Source organism: Oryctolagus cuniculus, chromosome 2 (genome assembly GCF_051225735.1).
Source record: "Oryctolagus cuniculus isolate XC-2025 breed Fujian yellow rabbit chromosome 2, ASM5122573v1, whole genome shotgun sequence".
NCBI classification, from domain to species: Eukaryota; Metazoa; Chordata; class Mammalia; order Lagomorpha; family Leporidae; genus Oryctolagus; species Oryctolagus cuniculus.
The window spans coordinates 46,009,290-46,031,870 of NC_142868.1; the positions used below are offsets into that span (position 1 = coordinate 46,009,290).

General features: G+C 53.9%; 2 protein-coding genes across 9 annotated transcripts in view; one reads left to right on the plus strand and one right to left on the minus strand.

The window, feature by feature from the left end:
- The window catches only part of ZNF395 (zinc finger protein 395), a 95,866-nt gene extending 87,702 nt beyond the window's left edge, over positions 1-8,164 (plus strand). For all 5 annotated transcript variants that reach the window (XM_051831753.3, XM_051831758.3, XM_051831757.3 and 2 more), the window contains 6 exons: positions 664-899; positions 1,329-1,429; positions 2,092-2,392; positions 3,865-3,957; positions 4,726-4,829; positions 5,100-8,164. In XM_051831753.3, the coding sequence (XP_051687713.1) occupies positions 664-899; positions 1,329-1,429; positions 2,092-2,392; positions 3,865-3,957; positions 4,726-4,829; positions 5,100-5,211 (947 nt within the window). In that variant the 3' untranslated portion in view covers positions 5,212-8,164. The remainder of the gene's footprint in view (positions 1-663; positions 900-1,328; positions 1,430-2,091; positions 2,393-3,864; positions 3,958-4,725; positions 4,830-5,099) is intronic.
- The window catches only part of PNOC (prepronociceptin), a 29,566-nt gene continuing 14,258 nt past the window's right edge, over positions 7,274-22,581 (minus strand). For 3 of the 4 annotated variants that reach the window (XM_008249163.5, XM_008249155.5, XM_002709448.6), the window contains exons 3-4: positions 14,879-15,272; positions 7,274-12,178 (exon numbers count right to left, since the gene is read on the minus strand). In XM_008249163.5, coding sequence (XP_008247385.1) covers positions 12,093-12,178; positions 14,879-15,272 — 480 coding nt within the window. In that variant the 3' untranslated portion in view covers positions 7,274-12,092. Of the gene's footprint in view, positions 12,179-14,821; positions 15,273-22,581 lie in introns of all 4 variants that reach the window. The other variant, XM_089325454.1, reaches the window with a different exon arrangement.

Here is a 22,581-nt window from a genome sequence, read left to right on the forward strand (position 1 = left end):
AGAGCCAAGAATTTTCCTTCCATTTGCAGGTTGTGGTGGACTTGCTGGGTTTCAGGGGTAGGGAGCCCTTTTCCTGCCAAGGGCCATTTGCATATTTATGACATCATTCGCAGGCCATTCGAAATGATGAACTTGTAGATTGGTTGAGTTTCGAGTCGCAACTGCGGTTGCCATGGCCGGGCCAGATCCAGTGATTTCGAGGGCCTACGTGGACCGTACGTTCCCCACCCTGTGTGTGATTGAAAGGCCTTTTCTGAGGACGCTGGTGAAGACACTCTTTCAGTTGCCCTTTGCCTCCTCCTCAGCCTTTGGCAGGGTGGCCCACATGGTCCCCTCTGTTCTTATTGTGCAGTTCTCACCTAGGCCAAGAGGTTTCGCCTCCCCTGTCTGTCTCCCCTGCCTTTTAAACATGTAAACTGAGAAAGGATTAGGCTCTCTTCCTGTGAATCCTCCACGGGATGACGTGGTGGTGTGCACCTGTTGGTCCCGGGTGGCCAGTGTGGCTCCGGCACTGGCTGGGGCACAGCGTGCCAGCAGTGGAAGTTGCTGCCGTGCGCGGATCTGCTCTCTGTGGCTACTGCGGCTCAGAGCAGTGAGGCTACGCCCACCCCCCACACACCTGGGGAACAATCCTGTGAGTGTCCTCTTCTCTCTGTCCGTTAGTGTCCCGTGCAGCCTGCGACCCCTGGAAGGAAAGCGGCGACGTGTCGGACAGCGGCAGCAGCACCACCAGTGGGCACTGGAGCGGGAGCAGCGGCATCTCGACCCCCTCGCCCCCCCACCCTCAGGCCAGCCCCAAGTATCTGGGAGACGCCTTTGGTTCTCCCCAAACTGATCATGGCTTTGAGACAGAGCCCGACCCTTTCCTGTTGGATGAACCAGCTCCACGCAAAAGAAAGGTACGTGGTTAATCCAGTGAGAGCCATCCCCAGGGAGGCCCCGAGGTCCTAGACGTTGGCGGGCTCCCTCCCATTGTGGTTTACTTTTGCCTACTCCTCCTCTTTGGTGCCAGTTCCTTTGCCTTTTTAATCTTTCTCCTAAGCCCCACCTTCCTTCCTGGGCTCCTGCGGAGGCCTGTGCCAGAGAGGCCCCAGCCGGGGTCTTAGCCATGGCATAAAACATGGACGTCGGCTGCTAAGGACCATCTGTTAGGTCTGCATGTTCAGGCCCTTGGTTGCTTGCTCCTTGGCTCCCCGAGACCCACTTTCCTGGGGCCTTTGGTTGGGTTGGGCCGAGGATCTCAGCTGCTGAAGCCACCGGTGGGTACAGATGAGAAGAGATGAGGGAGAAGAATGTAGCCCAGTCACCCAGTCTTCCTTTCCCCCTAGAACTCCGTGAAGGTCATGTACAAGTGCCTGTGGCCCAACTGTGGCAAAGTTCTGCGCTCAATTGTGGGCATCAAGCGACATGTCAAAGCCCTCCACCTGGGGTAGGTATGGCACCCAGGCCTCCTGGCCAGGTCCCAGTCCTGTTCCTCTGCCCTGCTTGTCCCCCATGAGCAAGTCAAGCAAATGACTTGCTGAGACCCCCAGCTGGTGTCTGTCCGTGGCTGCCGTTGGAGGGGCCGTCTTGGCCTGGGAGGAAGGCCCTTTGCATGGAGAACATCCATGCCGCTGATGGAAGGTGGCAGTGTCCGTCTGTGTCCTCCTGCCTCACCGCATAAGCACGATGCTGCGGTTCTGACATTGGGCTTAATCACCGACGACACCCATGGCCGCGACGGTAGTGGCTGAGTTCTGAACCTGCCTTCCCTCTGGGAGCTGGGTTTCATTCAGCACTGACCCTGGCCTGCTGGTGCCAGGACTTTGTGGCGGGAACTGAGGAAGGGACATGCCCTGGGTAGATGGGGCCCAGAGAGGGTTCCCGGCAGCACTTAAGAGTCGGTGCCTCCTGCCAGAAGAGAGGTGCACCCGTGTTCTGGGCAGGCCGAGCCTCTGTGCCGGGGGCAGCAGCTCCTGTTGATGTGTAAGCCCCTCATCCCCCAGGACACTGGTCCCCAGTGGCTTCCCTGACTTGCCAGGTGGCCCTGTGCTACCACTGCCCTCTGGCCGTCCAGTCTCCCTGGTGATGACGTCTCTGCCTCCTGCACAGGGACACTGTGGACTCAGACCAGTTCAAGAGGGAGGAAGATTTCTACTACACAGAGGTGCAGGTGAAGGAAGACTCTGCTGCTGCAGCGGCTGGCGCCCCCGCCCCCGGCACTGCCACTGCCGAGCCGGCTCCCACACCCACCGTGACCAGCTCACCCCTTGCCGTTCTTCCGCCACCTCCGCCCAAAGCCCAGTCCTGCGGCCTGGACCACGCTGGCCTGGAGTCTTCCCTGCCCTCAGGTGCACTCAGCAAGTCAGCCCCGGGCTCCTTCTGGCACATTCAGGCTGACCATGCCTACCAGGTACGGGGTGGCGGCACTCGGGGGTCAGCTTCTGATCCAGCTTGTCCCTGGCCAGTGACCCACCCCAGCTGAAGTCCTTTGGCCAAATCACTATCTCCTCTACAAAGGAGGAAAAGGGAACTTAGGACACCCTCCTTAAATGGGAGAGTTCGTGAGTGGTTACTAGAAAGCTGGCTGACTCCCTCGGCAGCCAGCTTGGTGGCTTTTGCATGGACGTGGTCACACCGCTGGTTATAAGAGAGGGTGGACATGGTCACACTGCTGGTTATAAGAGAGGGTGGAGTAGTGCAGTTGGGCTTCCCAGAGCAAATCTCTGGTTCCTAGAATGGTGTGACACTAACAAGTAATTCTGCCGAGCATCACGCATTGGGCCAAGTAAGCTCCTCAGACAGGAGAGGACACGGTCCCTGCTCTTGTGGACTGCCCGGCATTGCTGGAGAGGGAAGTGAACCTGTAAGTGCAATCGGTTATCATAAATGGTCACAGCACCATTGCCAGAGCCATGAGAATGGGCTGTAGGTACAGGGAGGAACCAAGCCATCGCGCCTGTGTAATTGGGAAAGTTGTCATGGCGGAGGTGACGTTTAGGAAAGTCTTCACTGTATACAGTAGGTACTCAGTGTGCATCTTGCTGGGTGCAAATTCTTCGTGTTTTCCTGTGCCTGCAGGTTGTTCTTGTGAGGGGCAGAGTGTGAGTTAACAGCAGGCATCACCGTCAAACAGAACCTTTACAAAACGAGCCAGGCTCTCCTCCTCACGAGGATGTGTGGCTGCTTAGCGAGTTCATGTTTGGCTGACATCCAACTTTTGCTGACCGTGTGGGGCCTAGACAGCATAGCTGGGCGGTTTTCTTTCTTTCTTTCCCTCCCTCCCTCCCGTCCTCCCTTCCAATAGAGTTACAGAGAGAGAAAGAGGTCTTCCAGACATGGCCACGGTGGCCGGAACTGGGCCAGGCAGGAACATGAACCAGTGCCCGCCTGGGACGCTGGTGTCACAGGTGGCAGCTTTACCTGCTATGCCGCAGTGCCGGCCCTATGGCTGGTGTTTTTACGAATAGACCTAAACCTGCCTAGACACAAGTGTGCTCCTTGTTCCAAGGAGGTGTCTGGGGATGCCGATTCTTATTGCCGCAGAAGCACCCCGACTCAGGAGGCTTGTGGGCTTCTTTTGGCTCTGCCTGTAGCATCTTCTTGGTAGGTGATGCAGAGGGAGTTACTGTATGGTGATTACGTCTTAAGCAACTCTGAGATGGGCTCTGGGAACAGGGAGACTCCCTGGAAGCTCCGGGTCACCTGATGCTGCTCACGGCAAGATCAGTCTGGTGTGTCCTGGTATCTCCCGGTCATGTCACTTAGGTGGGGACAGATGGACCTTCTGCTGCAGGATGTGAGGTTACGCAAGTTGCAGGCGTCCTGGGTTGGGCTGACGCTTCCTGAGCTGCAGCCCAGGCTCACCTGTTCTTGTCTCTGCAGGCCCTGCCATCGTTTCAGATCCCGGTCTCCCCACACATCTACACCAGTATCAGCTGGGCTGCAGCCCCCTCCACCACCTCCTCCTTCTCTCCGGTGAGTGTGCCCGTCTCTGCGCACAGCAGCACTCCCAGGGCCCAGAGCCGAGCTCAGGGCTCCTGTGTGCAATCCCAGGGCTGGCGCCTGGCACCTGACTGGTGCTGCCGCCTGGCCTCCAACTCCCAGACTTCTCGCTCCCTTGCTGGTCTCAGCCTCTCTCAGAAGGAGGGAGGCGGGTGCTTGCAGAGGAGTTGCCTGCTTCAATCAGGTTTCTTGCTGAGAAACTCACCAGACACAGCTGGGGTCAATGCCCTGTTCAACCCTGAGTGCCCGTGGGTGCCGTTTATGGAAGAGAAAGAACACAGGGAGGTGGGAGAGGGTCCGAGGGAAGAAGATGGAGTGGAGATGGAGGCCACCGTGGGTCAGTGCCTTGGATGGCTTGACCCTGAATTCCAGTAAGCTGGAAGTCACTTGGAACCACGTGTAGTGGGCTTTAGTCTCAAATACCTGTTACAGGGGGCTGTCACACGTCGTATGAGCCCATTCATTGCCAGGTGGTATGGTTGAGGCAGTACGCCGCCTCCCCTGTCCCTTGTGCAGTGGCTCTGTCCAGATGCCCTGTGGAGAGCAGCCCTGCCCCCTTTCATGGCCCCTGCTGCCCAGAGTGTGACTTCCGGCCTGCTCCTCGCTCTGGCCTCTGCCCTGCCCTGGCCCCTGCTGCCGCACTTCAGCGTCCTGCCTGAGGGGGCAGCCTGGCCTCTTGCGTCAAGACCCTGCGTGAGACCCTGCTGCTCACTGCCTGGGCTTGTGCCCCGCCCCGCCCAGGTCCGGAGCCGGTCGCTCAGCTTCAGTGAGCCGCAGCAGCCACCGCCCGCGGCGAAATCCCACCTGATTGTCACTTCTCCACCCCGGGCCCAGAGCAGCACCAGGTGAGACGTCTGTCACTGGGCCCTACCTGATGGGCTGTGTCCCCTGCCTCCCTAGCGTTGTGGGCTCCGAGTCCACCACCTGTCCTCCCAGGGTTGGTCCCCAGTGGGGAGCCTGGATGGAGGACCCACGGGGTGGGGGTGGGGGCATTGGCCTCTGGGCCTCTGGCGCCAGGTGGGTCCCGGTGGCTTCCTTGAGCAGCCCCGGCTCGTTGGCTCAGTGTCACCCTGGCTGCGGCACGTGGCTCTCACTTCGTCTCTCTTTTCCGGCAGGAAAGCCCGCGGGGAGGCCAAGAAGTGCCGTAAGGTGTACGGCATCGAGCACCGGGACCAGTGGTGCACGGCCTGCCGGTGGAAGAAGGCCTGCCAGCGCTTCCTGGACTGAGCCCGGCCCAGCCCGGCCCCGCTGCCCCGCCGTGAGAGGCACCCCCTGTTGTGAACCCAAAGCAGCGACCTGCAAGAGGGAGAGCAAATGTGGAGTTTGGGCTCTTTTGGCTAAGCCGTAACGCTTTAAAACACTGTCTCCCCGCTGGGGGAACATTTTATTTTTTAAAAAAAAGAAATGAAAATATTTTTTCCCTCAAGTAGGAGAGAGCCAAAACTGACCAAGGGTGTTGTGCAGCAGACCAGAGACCAAAGAACTCACTGCCCTCCTGTCCCCCGTCCCCCGCCTCCAGGGGGCGCCTGTGTGTCCCAGAGGAGACAGCGGCTCTTGTTTCCTGCTTGGTGGCATGCATTCTTGGCTTTCTCAACTCTTCCAGAAAGGCCTGTGAGCGAGAAGAACTTAACTTCCCTTAGACAGAAACACAGTGCTGGCGGCTGGTGGACGGTTCCGGGAGCAGGACGGCCGGGGTCCTCCCCAGGTGGGGAGAGTGGGCGGCCGCCGAGGAGGGGGAAGGAAGACCCTGTCTTGGGGACAGCTGTTCGAATCTGGGTGCCCTCCGATGCTCAGCCACATCCCAGCATTGTCAGCCCAGACTAAGAGGTTTTTGTAGACCGGCCCCAAATCCCTGAGCCAAAAGGCTAGGAGGTGTTCACCTGTTGAGATGGGGCCGGTGACCCTCCCCTTTGCTGTGAGGAGGTCCCAGGGGGTCTTCGGGTTGGCAGAAACTGTTCTTCCCTGAGTCCGCTCCCTCCAGAAGCCTTGGGGCTTCCCCATCGTGGAAACACTTTGTGTGCAGGAGCCTTTGCTGATCCCAGCTCCCTTTATGTAGGTGGCCCTCAGAGACCCCGGTGGGTTCCTGTGTGTTCCTGGCTTCACCATGGACCTCCTCATTTTCATCTCTGGCCGGAAGGCAGGAAGGGGAGGATTAGAGAGAGCCCTGGTGGGGGCGAGATTCAGGCTGCAGAGATCACACCAGGGCCGGAGTAGCAGCTCCTTTGAGTTTCTGGGCACAGCGGGGCTACCGGGCTGCCTTGAGGTCAATAAGCAAGGCTGTTCTTGTTGAGGAGGAGGGGGTTTAGGGAGTTTAGTGTCAGGCCAGCTCACGGTGCCAGGGCCCAAGAGCAGCATGCGGGTCTGTTTTGGAGCCAACACATTTGTCCTAAGTGGGACTTGTTTGGGGATTCCCCAGCCTGCTTGCATGTGCTGTCTTGGGCGTGCATCCTGGACTGACATCCCAAATGTCAGGGCTCAGGGGGATCCCCCGGGCCACCTCTCCGGAGACTGAGGGGCAGCATCCGCCCTGTGATGGTCCTTCAGGCTGTCGTCTTGGTCCCAGGTGGAAACACCTGGCCGCTGAGACACCGGTGGTGGCTGCATGGGAGACTATACAAGGGCACTTCAAGAAGGTCATGGAAAATGGAGGTTAAACCGATAACTTGAATTTTCCAGAATATTCTTGGAGCCCCATTTCAGTGCAAGACACAGAGACTGTCACAAAACCTGTGAGCCTGGTGTTTGATGGCTGTCGTGGCCGGGGCTGCTAACATGAGGCATACTCTTACACCTGGGTGTCTTTGGTGGGAATGGGGTATATTTTTATGAACTGGTAGGAAAAAAAAAAAATCCATGTGGAATTCTGTCTCTTGGCAAGCTGGTGCCCAGGCCAGCCGGAGATGCTGCGGGGCTCGTCCTGGTGCCTCTGCGACCTCACTGGGAGCGGGGAGCTGGCTGTGGTTGTGGCTTGGCTTGCCTCGCCTCGCCCCACCTCTCCCTTTCTTCATCACCACCCTTCAGATCCTCCCAGTGGGGGGGTGGGCAGGGGACCCTCTCGGCTTATGGGGACTCAGCCCAGGAGGGTCCGCCCACCCCTTCCTAATCAGAGCTCTTGCCGAGCCTGTTCTTCAGCCAAGCTGTTTTCCACCCCGCAGGGTACTCCGGGCTGATACAACTGCATGCAGCAATGTTCTCTGTGTGACGTGGGCTTCTCCAGCCCTTGCTACCCAGGGCAGAAAGGGAAGAAGAGAAAGAAGGAATGGATGGGACAGTTTAAAAACTGAGGTGGTTTTGTTTTTGCTTCTGTTTTTTTTTTTTTAATTTTGGTGCAGCATCCTTGTCTGCAGGCGCTCTCTGCCTCCTGTGCACCTGCCAGCCGGCTGCCCCGTGCACTTGCCATGCATGGGTTCCCAGCGCGTGACCCGCCCCCAGAGTGCTCCTGGAGGGAGGGGTGGTGCGTGCAGGGACCCAGTGCTCATGCTCCTTTCTCCCTCTCTGTGTCTGCCTGCTTTCCAGGCAGCAGGATCTGGTGGGGGGAGGGTGCCACGGGGGTGCTCTGGAATCCTAACAGGACTGATTCACAAAGCAGTTGTCTTGGGAAACTGTGTAAGCAGCGAGGGCCCCCCATACTCGGAATGTTCCCTGGAAAGGCCTTGAGAGTCTGTAATCAGAACAGCCAGTGAGAGGCCGAGTCTGCACCCACGCCCGCTCAGCGCTGCGAGCCCAGCAAACAATGGCTGTGGCCAGGTGAGGGCTCGGCTTTGTCAATTGCTGGGGCACAAGTCTATGACTTGGAAATGGGCTCAGAAAGCCATTTCGTAACTGCAGAGGGTGTTTTGAGCGATGGCCACGCTGTAGTAAATCTATGGCTTGACGCCTTGGCTGGCAGTATTACCTGGGATGTGGAAAGCCTGACTTGTTGAGAGCAATCTGTTCTGGTGCCCTTTTCTGGTCATCCAGGTTCTGACTTTACCAGGGGCAAAAAAAGAAAAGAAAAAAAAAAGCAGAGGGAGACAGATTCTGCCTGTGAATTTGTCTTATTGGCGCCTTTTCCCCCAGCTGTCTTCCAAGTATTATTTTTACTGTTAAAAAAATTTTTTTAAAAAAATGTGAAATGTAATGTTTTTACAGCGACAATATGAAATATATTTTATAAGGAATAAAATGGTACATTGTCTGATTTAATGTGTGCCTCTCCCTCTGCCCCTCTCGCTGCAAAGACCGTCGCTGTCCTTGGTGTTGAGCAAATGACAGTGACTCACTGAAGGCAAAGCCTGTTTATTCATTTGCTGGTAATCACAGTTCTGTTTGCCGGGGATTAGGTTAAGTGGCTTCCACGGGTTGGCTCAATAATCCGTAAGGAAGTTGTTGTTTTCGGTACCGCTAGATGAGGAAGGGACAGAGTTCAGATCACTTGCTCGATGTCATGAACTGGGACATAATGGCAGTAGGATTGTGATGCATGCAGTAAGTTTCTGTTTGTGTCCTTATTTTAAATCTGTTTTCCTTTCATTTCATCTGAAAGGCACACACAGGGAGTAATCCCCCTGTCTCCTGGCTCACTCCTCGGTGGCCTGTCACAGTTTGTGCTGGACCAGGCTGAAGCCGGGAGCCCAGAACTCAATCCATGTTACCATATGGGTGGCAGGGCCTATGTGGTTGAGCCGTCACCAATGCCTCCCGCCGTGCACACCTGCAGGAAGCTGGGATTGGAAGCACCGGTGTGGGATGCAGGCATCCCTAGCCAGACGCCCACCCCTTGCTTAGTGGGCAAAGGGGAGTGTGTGCGTGGCCATGTTGCTGAGTCTGAGGGGAGGTGGGCAAGAGACTTAGAAAGTCAAGACGCCCTCTGCGCACACAGTGGGCCCTGAGCAGGGTCTGCCGCTGCGGCTGTTAATCCCATGTACGCAGCGGCCGGCACGGCTAGTGGAGCTGGCCTGGTGGGCTGCCTGTCAGAAGCTGAAAGCATCGTCCCACCCAGGGAATGGCTCACACGGTTTAAGTAGCTGAACTTGAAGACGCAGCACAACAGCTGTGGGTCCCGAGGAGACCACACCAAGGGAGCAAGGCTTGAGGAAGCGGTTGTGGAGTGTAACTTACCGTAAGGGGGAAAACATGGCTGCTTTTATATAAGGTGTGGGGGTGGGGGCAGTCAGGCGGAGTCCAAAAGAACCCTCTGTTCATCCAGGAGAGGCCAGGGCTGGAGCAAGTGGCCGCGGATATGGGCACTGAGAGGTGGCGAGAAGCTCTTGGGGGCCTCTGGGGGGTGTGCAGGGCCGCGGCCGCTGACAGCTGTTGCGCTGTGCGGAGGTGCAGCACCTCTGTTAGGGCCCAAGACCAGCCTGCAGGGCAGTTTGCTTTTTTCCTCCTTGCTCCCTTTCTGTCCTTGCCCCACCCCATCCTTCTAAGAAAGTCGCCAGCAGAACCATCTGCCAGGGTATCCCCAAATCGGTTACTGTATTCCCCATCGGCTTGGGACTGCGGCGCTGGAGCCCTTTCCTTCCCAGCTTTCGCCGGAGTTTGGGGAAGAGGAGACACCAGGCTGGAGTTTGAAAGTGGGGAGGGCATTGAGTCCCCTGACCTCTGCTGAAAACCACAGCAAACTGCCACCCTGGGTTCTAGCACCTCCTCTGCCCCTACCAGGCCTCCCCAGCTCCCTGACCGATCACGTTACCATCTCTTGCTGACTTCCTGTAAGTCTGTGCTGTGGTTTTAGTGTCCTGTCCAAAGCTTGTGTTGAAATTTAATTGCCAATGCAATGGTATGAGAGGTCATTTTAAAAAAAAAATTATTTGAAAGAGTTACACAGAGGGAGAGACAGAGAGGCCTTCCATCTGCTGGTTTACTCCCCACATGGCAGCAAGGACCCGGGGCTGGATGAAGCGAAAATCAGGCACTTGGAACTCTCTCCAGGTTTTCCATGTCAGTGGCAGGGGCCTAGGCCATCTTCTGCTGCTTCCCCAGGCACATTAGCAGGGAGCGCGATTGGAAGTGGAGCAGCTGGGACTCGAACCTGCATGGGATGCCAGTTGCAGGTGGTGTCTTAACCTGCTGCCCCACATGCCAGCCCGGGGCCTGTAGGAGGTGCTGAGGTCCTGGGAGCATGGTCTTGGTGAGTGGATTGAGGCCGCTGTCTCAGGAGTGGGTTCCTGTCGTGGGCGTGGAAGGGGACGACTGGCTCGGGCACCTCCTCTGTCTTATGTGCGCTCGCTTGCTGTCTTAGGACACAGCATGGCAGCTGTCAAGTGTGGACTTCCCAGCTCTAGACAGTGAGCCAAATGAACTCTTTAGAATTTACCTAGCCTGGCTGGCGCCGCGGCTCAATAGGCTAATCCTCTGCCTGCGGCGCTGGCACCCTGGGTTCTAGTCCCGGTCGGGGTGCCAGATTCTGTCCTGGTTGCTCTTCTTCCAGTCCAGCTCTGCTGTGGCCCGGGAGTGCAGTGGAGGATGGCCCAAGTGCCAAGTGCTTGGGTCCTGCACCCCATGGGAGACCAGGAGAAGCACCTGGCTCCTGGCTTCGGATCAGTGAGGTGCACTGGCCGCAGCGGCAATTGTGGGGTGAACCAATGGAAAGGGAAGACCTTTCTCTCTGTCTCTCTCTCTCTCACTGTCCACTCTGCCTGTCAGAAAAAAAAAAAAAAGAATTTAGCCTGTGGCCTGGTCAAGGCCTCCCTTTCTGTGGGTTCCACCAAGCACAGAAGGAAGATGGTGGTGGTGGTGGGGGTGCCTCTGTCCTGAGCATGTAGACTTCGGTCATTATTCTCTAAACAGTTTAACAACGATCTACATGGTGTTTGCATTGTGTCAAGGATTTTGAGTAGAGACGATCCAAAGGACATGGGAGGACGTGCAGGGTACGTGTAACTATAATGCCGGTTTTCTTTTTTAAAGATTTATTTGAAATTTACACAGAGGACAAGAGAGTGAGCGCTTCATCTGCAGGTTGACTCCCCAAATGGCCGCAATGGCCGGAGCTGGCCAGGCCAAAGCCGGGAGTCAGGAGCTTTCTCTGGGTCCCCCATGTGGATAGCAGAGACCCAGGCACTTGGGCCATCTTCCACTGCTTTCCCAGGTGCATTCGCAGGGAGCTGGATCAGAAGTGGAACAGTCGGGACACCAACTGGTGCCCATTTTGGATGCTGGTGCTGCAGTTGGTGGGTTTACCTGCTACACCAAGTGCCAGCCCCACTATGCCCTTTTGTCTGGAACATCGTGGATGGTTCTGGAATACCCTCCCCCATGGATACAGAAAACAGCTATTTTATTTTAGCAGAAAGTGGACTAAGACACCCTGTTTACTTCAGCAGGGGCTTAACTCTGGGTTTGCTGTATGTTTCTAGGCTGGGCCTCTGCAGTTACACACCTTGAGGTATTTAGCATTGAGTTGATGGTAAAAATGGATTCAGTAGGTGCCACACCTCACCTCGTGTCCCAGTCCATTGGTCTCAAAGCAACTGGATCTCTATCACCTGGAACAAATTAGAATCGCCAGTTGCTAGCAGGTGAGAGACGGGTGGGGCCCAGCCGCCCGCCACCTGTGGTGCTGATGCAGCCAGATTTGAGAAGCACCACTCCTTGTCCCAGACGTGGGCCCCAATAGCCTCGTCTCTGCTGCTGCGCATGCGTGTAGCAGCGGCACAGAGCACTTGGGGCATTTACACTCATGCGTTGCACCTGTTCTATTTTATTTAGATAGAGAAGAGCCGTGTGCCTTTGGCCTCTGTCCTCCCAGGACAGCCAGCAATGACTGTGCGGGGTCTGTGCCATGCAGTCACTTCATTTAAAAACAGTAAACAAATTTATTAACCATTTGCTCAGAAGTTTAATGGAGAAATAATTGTTTCAAACAATCAAAAAGAACAGCTCTTTTACAAACAGGTTATGGCAGTGATGAGTCAAAACCCCAGGCTTGATTTTTGTACTCCTTTCACCTGCCCCTAGAAGAGGGAAGGGGTGGGTGAGAAGGAAGGATGGGGCTATTAAAATGCTAGCTGGAGAAATTACAAAAATACACTCTGATGTAGCAACAGGGTTGGGTGCGACATGCCGGGGTGGGGGTGGGGTGGGGTGGGGGCTCTGGAGGCCACGCCCGCAGGGTCTGCAGGCCCTCAGTGCCTTGGGGAAGAAGGAATCCTGATTCCCAGCCGGCAGCTCTGGGGCTGGACACATGCTGTTTTGGGGATCACATGGACGCCTGGGGAGACAGAAATAATTAAAATGGCAAACCTGATGGCTTCTCTGATCTTTCGATTCTATTTGCTCAAGTGACTGAAGCAATCCAAAGGGGCGAAGGGAAGCTCTCAACCCAATAGGCAGTTCCTAAAATAGCCAGAAGGGTTCTTTCGCTCCCCCTACATAGCTGCCACAAGCTCCCTACCTGGAAACCGTCCCCTTCTCCCTGATAGTCAGAATCTGTGCTAAGTCACGGCCACATTTATCGTTCTGTTATCTTGCAGGTGCCTTTTAAGCCTGATGTCACCAACACCTGACCACCGATGAGCCTGCTCATTTTCTATCATCTTTACGGCTCTGGGCATGGGGCAGCACAAAAGAAGAAGGCAGTGTAGACTCAGGAAAAGGCAAGCAACTGCCAAGACCACTTGGGGCCTTTTCACCACTCTGTCTTGGGCTGGCCCTGCACCCCTTGGCTCCCCCTCCCTGGGGTGGCATTCCAGGTTCTGCATTGGGTCTTCATCCCACTCCGGTGTGAGTTGGCCCTCTGTCCTCCCAGCTTTCAAAGTGGGGGCTGGTATTGTGTCTTAGAAGTCCGGAGCAGCTTTGCTAACGAGGGTCTGCTGAGGTGGAGGAATCTCGCTCTCGGGTAGCAGGGTGTGATGTGAATGAAACAAGGTTTAAGCTGCCTCGGACAGACTGGTTAATAGGGTAATGTCCGTGTTGGAACTCAGAGGTCCTGCGTGTATGCAGAAAGGTAACCGAGAGACGGTTCCCGAAGGAGAAGGGAGAGCCATCGATAATACGCAAATGAGCTGGTTAATGTTCCCAGCGTTTCCACCGAGAACTTTCCATCTTGAGCAAAGCAGCCCACAGAAGCTAGTGAACAGCTTTGTTTCAGTGCCGCTCAGAGGGAGGCATGATGGAAAATTAGAAAAACCAATTGCCTGGAAAGGGACTCAAATCATTTAAAAAATAAATTGATTCTTGCTAATGGGGCCGATTTTAAGCTGTCTTTAGATAAGGAAAATGTAATTCAGGACTAGACAGGAGCTTCGGTGTCACTTTGGAGCCACTTTCCAGAAAAGTGTTGGTAAGATTCGGAAGAATTCCATCCCTACTACTTCTGAGAGAGATACCGAAAGGCGCTGTGCAGTCCGGCTTAGAAAGAAACAGGCAGCTGGTAAAGGATCCAAGAGCATGACTTCAAAATCAGGGCAGGTTAACTCAGGGCCTCGGAGATGAGTCATTCTGCTAAAATAAACACAGCAGCTCTCTCCTCACGGCTCGCCTTGGCTGAGAGCGTGTGGCCATTTTTGGTCACTGGCGTGTTGCAGATAAGCTGAGCTACCTGCACACAGCTCCCGGCTGCCTGCACCCTGAAGTGTGGGTGTCAGAGATGAACAGACACATGAACACACCTTCAAAGGGCTTATTCAGGAGACAGTCACCTTTGACGTATGTGAAGCAAATTAGCACATAAAGCCATTTTTTTCCTGTGCTTATGAGGCAGGGATACCCCCATCTGGCTGTTATTTGGGGGGTGCGTTTGATGAATTGACCAGTTATTTGCATTAAGATAAGTCTCTAGGCCATGTAAGGAGAGGTATGGGAATCTGCCAATAATCATATCCCCAGAGACAAATCAAGGCACATAAACTTGATGGCTCAAATTTTCTTGAGTTTTCAAAAAATTCCCCTCTACTAGTTCCCAATGCCACTGGAAGTTACATATCGGTTGATGGGCTAAGAGAGCTGGGTTTGGAATGACTGGGCCATAAATTAGGGTCTTTGATGCTATTGCACGGTATGTGATGTATGTACTTGTGTTGGCACGCCTGTAGGGGTAGGAAAAAGAAGAAAGGAACACTAACAGAACAAAATAGCACCCTGGAAAGGAGCAGAGAGCAAGGAAGATGAACCCCTCAGTCTGTCCTCCTCACGGGTGTAGTGAGCCAGGTTCTCGGAGTTTGTTCAATGATGGCACCGTGGAGCGCACATCATCAGCCTATCTCCAGCAGGAGATGGGGGGACACGTGGCCTGTGCAGGGGAGCAGGGCAGAAAGCACAGTTCCAGGGCCTAGAAGAACTCTTTGGGGAAATGGGAGAGTTAAATGGTTTCCATGGAGTCCCATCCCCTTGAGACATCAGTGGAAAGGCAGAGGCTAGGTAAGCTGTCTTTGAAGATGAAATAACAACATCATTGCCACAGTGATTGGACTCCCTGTGAATGGCTGGGAGTGGGTTCAGCTATTGGTTTTTAGTGATAACGTCTCTGAGGAGAGGTGAGCTGAATGGTTCCTATGGCAACTGGATGGGGGATTGGTCCACTTAACTGTCCCCATAGTAACTAAGCTCCTAGAGGGCTATACAGGAATTAGTTATCTTAACATACTACTATTATCCCCATGGTAACCAACCTCTAAATGGGAGTGGTCAGCCTCAAGGAGCAATCATAGGGAAATTCTTGCTCCCTAGAGAAAAGGTGGGCAGGAGGCAGAGAGCAGCATTTCGCTTGCAGGCCTTGCAGGAGCTGAACTCCTGGTGGGTTGGGGTGTGTGTGTGTCTGTGAGTGTGAGCTTATGTGCTTCCAGGCTTGGGAGGAAGGCTAAGACAGTTGGGTGGATGAGATCTCTTGCCCCCAGCTCATTGGTACCCAACTCACTCAGGGGTTGCAGTGGCCGGTGTAGCTGGGAGGACTCCCCTTCTGGCTACACATTACCATTCTGGTGTAGGGTGCGCCGGCGCTGGCTGGACTGCATGCTCAGGACCAGGTACTGCCTCATAAACTCACTGAACCGCTTCTGGTTGGCCAGCTTCCGGGCTGACTTCCGGGCCCCCGTGAAGCCCCCAAACCTCTTCTGCAGCTGCTTCTGCTCCACCTCGCCAGCTTCAAGGGTGCCAGGTTCCATCTCTTCCTGCCTTTGGAACAGGCTCCTGACACGGGGCATCCGCCTCAGGTGCTGCATCTCGGAGGCACTTGGTTGGTCAAGGGTGGCCGCCACCTGCTCAGGGTCAGCAGGGCTGAGCTTCCGGGAGCCCTTGGCTGTGATCTTGGTGCAGGGACTCCAGAGAGGGCTGGGGAAGACCTTCTCTTCACACTCGAGGATGCATGCCTGGAAAGACCCAGGTGGGAGGGAGGCAAGAGGAACAGGGACCTCTGTTACTCCCTGGGCAAGGGAGGTCAGTCACATCCGAGTTTTTGGTCCGTGGAATGTCAGAGCTGGGAATAGACAGGACCCTCTGGCCCAGCTCTCTCATTTTACGAATGAAGGAACCAGACCTCGGAGAGGGGAGGTTAACTGACCCCAGCTGACACAGCAAGTGTCACACCCTGGACTGCGCCTGGCTGCATCCTTAGGTTTTTTTGGGCCTAAGCGCAGCTCATGAGTGGCACTCATAAAAGAGAATTTTATTTTGTTCTCTCCTTAGGCCTGGGGAAGGTCAGATTGGTTACAGAAATTGGGGATGTGAAAGTTCATCTTTGAATCTGCATGTTTATTTTAGGGTCACCATAGAAAGGTCAATGCTGGCGTTGTTCATTTTCATCTGACATGCACTCATCAGCTCTCTGTGTGCAGAATTTCCAGCAAATGAGGGCCAAGACACGTGGGGAGGTGGGCAGGTTGGACAGAGAGGGCTAAAGCTGCCCTCCAGCTCCAGGTGAGGAGGTGCCGTCATCTAATGCGAGCCTGGCCCCCCCACCCCGAGCATTTTGCTGCTGCCTCTCTTCTCTGGGGGCCACCATCTCCTAGATGAGTCTGCCCTCCTGACCATGGCGTTTCTCTGCCCCTCCTAACTGATTCTGACCTTCACTCCCTCCTCCTCCCCCCCAGTTCCTGGTTGAGTCTCCCGGATGCCTCTGCTTCCTACTTTTCTTCCCATATGTTGGTTTGGCTTTGCCTTGAATTCTCTTCTCTGCAGTTCTAGCGTCTGTCAGTGGAAAGCCCTGCTTCCGCCTGACTTTGCCATTAGGAGTCATCAGGCAGCTGCAGAGCCTCGCTCAAACCTCACAGCTTCACCTGCTTGTAGGGCAGCTTCTGTGGCCGAGACCGCCAAGTGCCCATCCCCTACTCACCTCCTCTCTTCCTTGCTTCCTGAAGGCAACATGCATGCTTCCTAGTCACCTCTCCAGCAAGAGGTGGCCAGCAACAAAGTGATCAGGTGGGACTTCCAGGAAAACAGGCATCCAGCTTGGCTGGAAAGAACATTCTTTTTCCACACCTTCCTCCCCTTCCTCCAGCTTCCTGGCTAGAGCATGGATGTTTTGGCTGACACCCATCAGCCACCTTGAAAACCATGGGGTGGCTCAGAGGATGGAAGTCCCGTGATGGCCATCAGATGAGTGTGGCGGAGCAGAAACAGGAGACGGAACCCCATGCCGACCTGGACTTCCGCCTCCTCACTTCTTTATGAGGCGTGAAATTTCTGTCTTATTTAAGACACTGCTACTTTAGTCTTTGTTACTAGCAGGTGAATTTAGTTCTTATCTGGTATACAAGAGGACTTCAAAATGCTCATTGAAAAGTGGAGCTAAAAGATAAGTTCAAGGGCTGCTGTTGTGGCACAGCAGGTTAACCACCTCTTGCAACACTGGCATCCCGTATGGGAGCTCTGGTTTGAGTCCCGGCTGTTCTATTTCTGATCGTTCTTCCTGCTCTTGTGCCTGGGAAGGCAGTGGAAATAGCACACATATTTGGGCCCCTGCCACCCATGTGGGAGACCTGAATAGAGTTTCTGGCTCCCGGCTTCAGCCTGGCCTCGCCCTGGCTGTTGCAGCTTCTTGGAGAGTGAACCAGCAGATGAAAGATTGATTCTCTCTCTCTCTTCCTCCTCTCTCCCTCCCTTCCCCTCACCCTCATCACTCTGCCTTTCATATAAATAAATATTTTTAAAAAGATAACTTTATTTTGGTGCAAAACATTTGAAATCTACATGTGGCTTTCTATCTCCCATGAACTTTTGGAAGACCTTTTGCACTGGCTCCACCTGGCCTCATCTCTTTGGCTTGGTCTTGCCGTCTCTGTCTGCTTGGTTCCTTATTTCCCTGGGCATACCTTTTTTTTTTTTTAAGTTTGTTTATTTGAGAGGCAGCATGACATAGAAGTAAGGAGGGAGATCTCTTCCATCTGCTCGTTCACTCCCCAAATGCCCACAACAGCCAGGGTTTAGCCAGGCCAAAGCTAGGAGCCAGTCGTTCCATCTGTGTCTTCTGTGTCGGTGGCAGGGACCCAAGTACTTGAGCCATCATCTGCCTTCTCCTAGGATGTGCATTTGCAGGAAGCTGGATTCGAGGCAGAGGTGTGACTCGAACCAGTCACTCTAGTAGGAGATGTGGGTTTCTCAAGTAGGGACTTTACCCACTGTATCACAGTGACCCCCAACCCTGGGCATATTTTTGCCTCTTTACCTCCCACCACCCATCCCTCGGCACACAATCTTCCCTCCTTCCCACACCCCCTGACACTGTCCAAAGACTCTTAGGGCACAGTGGCTCCCAGATGATCTCTCCATTTCTAATCTTTGCCACTTGAGTCTTTGTGGACTCCTGGCAGGACGTCTTTCCTGAAGAAGAACTGTAATTACATCATCACCCTGCCCACAGTGGTCTGATATTCGGCCTCGTTTCTGAAATAGCTCCAAACTCCTGAGCAGAGTCCTCAAGTTCCTAGTCATCTGTTCCATAACCCCTCTTCAGGCACACGGGGCTGCTCCTAGTGCCTTAAGCACACCGTAGCTCTTCCCGCCTCCACGCCTTCCCTCGCTGTCCCCTCTGATGGAATGATCTGCTTCCATCCGTCTTTTAGGACCCAAGCAAGCCCCAGAACTGCCTCCTGCTGAGATCTCCGTCTGGGTCCCTGGTAAGAATTGCCTGCATCCGCTTCTGTGTTCCCACAGAGTTTTGTATGCTCTTATGGACATTCTAATGCTTAGTATAATTGCAATAACTTCCAAGGCAGAGTGTGACAAGTTACGGACCGCTTCTTACTCATGTTTGAATCTCTTTCCAGTAAACAGTAGGATGGCAATAGAGGCCTATTGATCTGAGCTGAGTTAATCAAGAAGCCACATTATATTTTCTAGGAGTGAAAAGGAAGGAAATGAAAAGGGATGAGTGAGTCCCTGCAAGACGGGGAGTTGCTGCTGCTTGCAATCAGCACCCTTTGTGCACATTCTCTGGTAGCTTTTGTCACCCAGCTGCTGCAACATTTTTTTTTACCTGATTACTTGTCTGCCCCATTAGACCAGGGTTCTTAACCTTTCTGGGTCATGGACTTTTTTTGGGGGGGAATCTGATATAAGCTATAGGCCCAAACTTTGGCCCCGTAAACATACTCCCGTTAAATTTGCGTATACTTTGTGGTTTGCCGATTTTGTCCATGGGCCAGGCACCTGTGGACTCCAGGCTTCTTTGCTGGACTGTAGGAAGAGTCTGTCTGCCTTCCACGCGTCTGATCCCTGAGATACAAGGCGGCTGTGGCCTGGAGCCAGCCCACAAGAAAAGGGAGGGGCTCTGCCGCTGCAGTCAGCCAGTGTCACACCGGGAGACCACCCCAGCTCCTCGGCAAAGCACCTTCCTAGCCAGGGACCTCAGGCCACACCTGGCCCAGCTGTTCTCACATGTAGGTCTGAGTCCAAATTCTCTGCAGTGCTTTTAAAAACACAGGGAGAACTGCAGATTAAAATTTATTTTTACAAAGGGATTACAAACTTCATTCTGCAAAGCTCAGGTAATTCTGATATTCGTCCAGGTTCGCAAAGCACTGATGTAATTCAATCTTTGCATGTCATAACAAGGTTCAGTAAGAAACCCCAAACAGGGCCGGTAGATACCAGTATAACCTGAACGGGAACTCCGAAATATCTTGAGACCCAGGCTAGGGTATGTCCTGTTCAACCACCTTTGTGTCTTGCGATATGCATTGGTGGAAATCAGTGTGAGAATAAGGGCCCTCTGTGACCAAGAGGTACGAGTGTGATGGGAATTTTACTCATTATTTCCTGGACTGAAGAGGAGACCGAGCCAGTGCCCCTCGGGAAGACTCCTCTTCCTCCTTTGTGACATATCCAAGGAGTGACCTGTTCCAAGCCCACTCGTTAGCCTCAGTTATGTTGGCCCCTACTGAGGCTTAAGCCACAGTTTTTCTGAGCATGCCTTTTCCATTTGGTTTTATCCTTAGAGATGCTTATGGGGTGGAACATAGTTGCTGACAACTAATCGTGGTCAGTGCACACCCAACAGTGACATGTGGAGAAACCACGTTTTCACACCCACCATGTCCTGGGTATGAAAAAAGGATAGGCAGCTTCCATAGATGGGGAAGCTTGACTCAAGAGTGACAGAGTCTGAAACTTCCTGAATGCGCTAAGAGAATCATTGCTGGAGTCTGTTAGAAGGCAGAGTCTTAGCCTGGAGCCCGGGGAGACTCTCACCTATGAAGTCAAGGCTGGGGCCCAGGAGTTTGCAATTTTAGCCAGCATGCCAGGTGGTTCTGTGACTGGGCTACCCTTTGAGGAACCCTGCCCGGGATGGTACTCTCAGGAGCATGGCGGTCAAAGAAGGACTCCCCCCGAATACTTTGAAGAAAACCAGAGAGGAGAGAAGCCATTCTTTCAGCTCACAATCCCATTGGGTTCTCACTCTACAGAGGTGGGTCTCAACTGGGAGCAAATTTGCCCAATGTTTGGAAGACTTTCCTGGTTATGGTGTCTGTGTGTGAGTGTGTGTGTGTGCATGTGCATGTCCTGATAGCACCTAGAGGTCAGGGTACTAGTAAGCCTCCTGCAGTACGTGGGATAGCTCCCCACAGCAAATAATCACCCCGTCCAAAATCATCAGAGTGGCAAGTTTGGAGAATCCCTGCTCTCTAGGGCACAGGAACACAGGAAGTGTGGGGTAGCCCTGAGGAAGCCTGTACAAGTGTAGAATTTGGGGGCTGGTATGAACCTTTGGGCACAGTTGGTCTGATCCCTGCAGAAAGAACTGCCAAGAGATTGTAGACTTGTTTTGCTCCTCCATTTACAGAATCAGGTGGGAGAGTTGTTAAATCTAGAGGCTATTAGGGTTTTCGTGAACCTCTGGGTTTCTAAGCCCAGATGGTAGTTAGATTTCATGTCAGTCAGAGAGAATGAAATTCTATGACGAAAGCAGACGTCACAGTCCATACCCAAACTTGACCCACTGTTAGATAAATTAGATACTAACAAAATCATCTCAACTTTTGGGTTAGAAGAAGCTTCGGAACAAACAGGAGAAATCCAAACTCACAGTAGCATTTGTAGCAACAGATGGGCCTGTGAACTTAATGCCCAACCCTCTGGTCTGGGGCACTCACCAGCCTCTTTTCAGAGAGGGGTTAATGGCCTGTGAAGTGAGCTGGACCCGTATTAGCAGCCCACGCTGATGACATTGCTGTACGGAGCCAGACTGTGCCTGAGCATCTGGGGTCTCAGACTGGTGCCAAGTTGATCTGTAAAGCTGGGCTTGTGAAGAAACCGAGCGAAGGGCCAGGGTGTCTGGGATCAAAACTGAAGGTCCTAAGGGGGCAGGGGCACAGGAGCCCTTTTGGAGAGAACAGAAGCAGATGGTGGAGACCGTCAAGTGAGTCAAACCACTTTGGCACAGACTCCCAGGGAGCCCTTGGCTTCCGAAGGTCCTTGCTGGAAGACCTGCGGGCTGACACTAGTGGTCAGCACATGGGCAACACACGAAAGCCACAGCAGGGAGGCCTGCTGCAAACTTCCTACTGAGCATTTTCGTTTCATGGAGACCGGAAGCAGTTTTCTTCACAATGGCTTCAGAGAGGTTTAAGGAAATTTCCCCAATCTTTTTCTTGGGGGTTGGTTGCCTTATTTTTGGTCTCTGAAGCGGCTCAGTGATTTTGGTTTCCTGTCTGAGCTGATGGGGTGAGTACCGTTCACCATTAGGTGAAGAGGCCTGGGCATGGCATTGGGTTTAGGCATGTGAGTCATTTACCAATCAAAATTATACTCTAACAAAACACCAGGCATACCTGGGCCATCTACCAGGAGTAGACGGAGAAAGACTCTTGACGAAGCGGAGGGTCCAGGGGGTGCTGGTATTAGCTCAGCATTACATAACTCCTGAATCTATGGGGAGCCTGGGGAGGTGACCCTGGCTGAAACGTGAGAGACTCTGTCATTCCCAGAGGGGTCGAACTGAAGGGCTGCCAGAAGTGGAAATGAGATGTGGGTGCCTACCTTCTTGGCATTTCGTTACACTTCAACAGAAGCTAAAAGTGAACACAAACAAAAACAAGGAGGCCACTGAGGGAGCGGCCAGCTGAGGGGCTTATCCCTGATTGTGACGTTTTTACAGCTCCGTTTGCTGACTTAATTCAAAGAAGCAAGCTAAGAGTGTTGTCTATACCCCACGGGTTTAAGATGGTGTGGAGATATGCAAATGTCCTCCAAATCCTTGACCAGCTCTCAATGCTGCAAAGGAGCAGCCTCAGTTGGAGACTGAAGGTCTTAGAACTTCCAAGGGGCCTGTTTATTGAGCACTGGGCTATGCGTGGGGAGGTCGAGATCAATCATCAAGGGAAGCTCAGGCCTGATGAGAGAGAGCCAGAAAGACCTGCAGGCACAGGGAACTGTGGAATGCAAAGGAAGGCAGGGCCAAATCTACTGGAGGCAAGTATTCTCTTAGGAGGTGGAACCGAACTGGGGCTTACAGGTGTGAGTGGGGTTTATCGGACAGAGAAGATAGGAAGACACACGCACACACACCATGGAAAGTGAGGGATACAGTGCAGGAGAGAGGTCAAGAGCGTAGCTTTGGGGCTGGTGCCGTGGCTCACTAGGCTAATCCTCCGCCTAGCGGCGCCGGCACACCGGGTTCTAGTCCCAGTTGGGGCACCGGATTCTGTCCCGGTTGCCCCTCTTCCAGGCCAGCTCTCTGCTGTGGCCAGGGAGTGCAGTGGAGGATGGCCCAGGTGCTTGGGCCCTGCACCCCATGGGAGACCAGGAGAAGCACCTGGCTCCTGCCATCGGATCAGCGCAGTGCGCCGGCCGCAGCGCGCCGGCCGCGGTGGCCATTGGAGGGTGAACCAACGGCAAAAGGAAGACCTTTCTCTCTGTCTCTCTCTCTCACTGTCCACTCTGCCTGTAAAAAAAAAAAAAAAAAAAGAGCGTAGCTTTGGGAGTCGCCTGCAGCTGGGAAGACGGAAGGCCAGGATGGGCAGTGGAACCTTGGAGTGTGAGAGTACAGGGAGGGGAGAAGCAGGCAGACTTGCAATGACTTACGTATGGGGGTGGGGGGAGGAGCCCGCACAGGAGGCAGAAGTTGGGAGTCAGAGGGGCAGAGAGGCATCGTGAGCAGGCAAGAGAACCAGGAGGAGGACGGGGCTTCCTGAGGGAGGGAAGGCCTGGCGGGGCAGAGTTCAGAGGAAAATGCGACAGAAG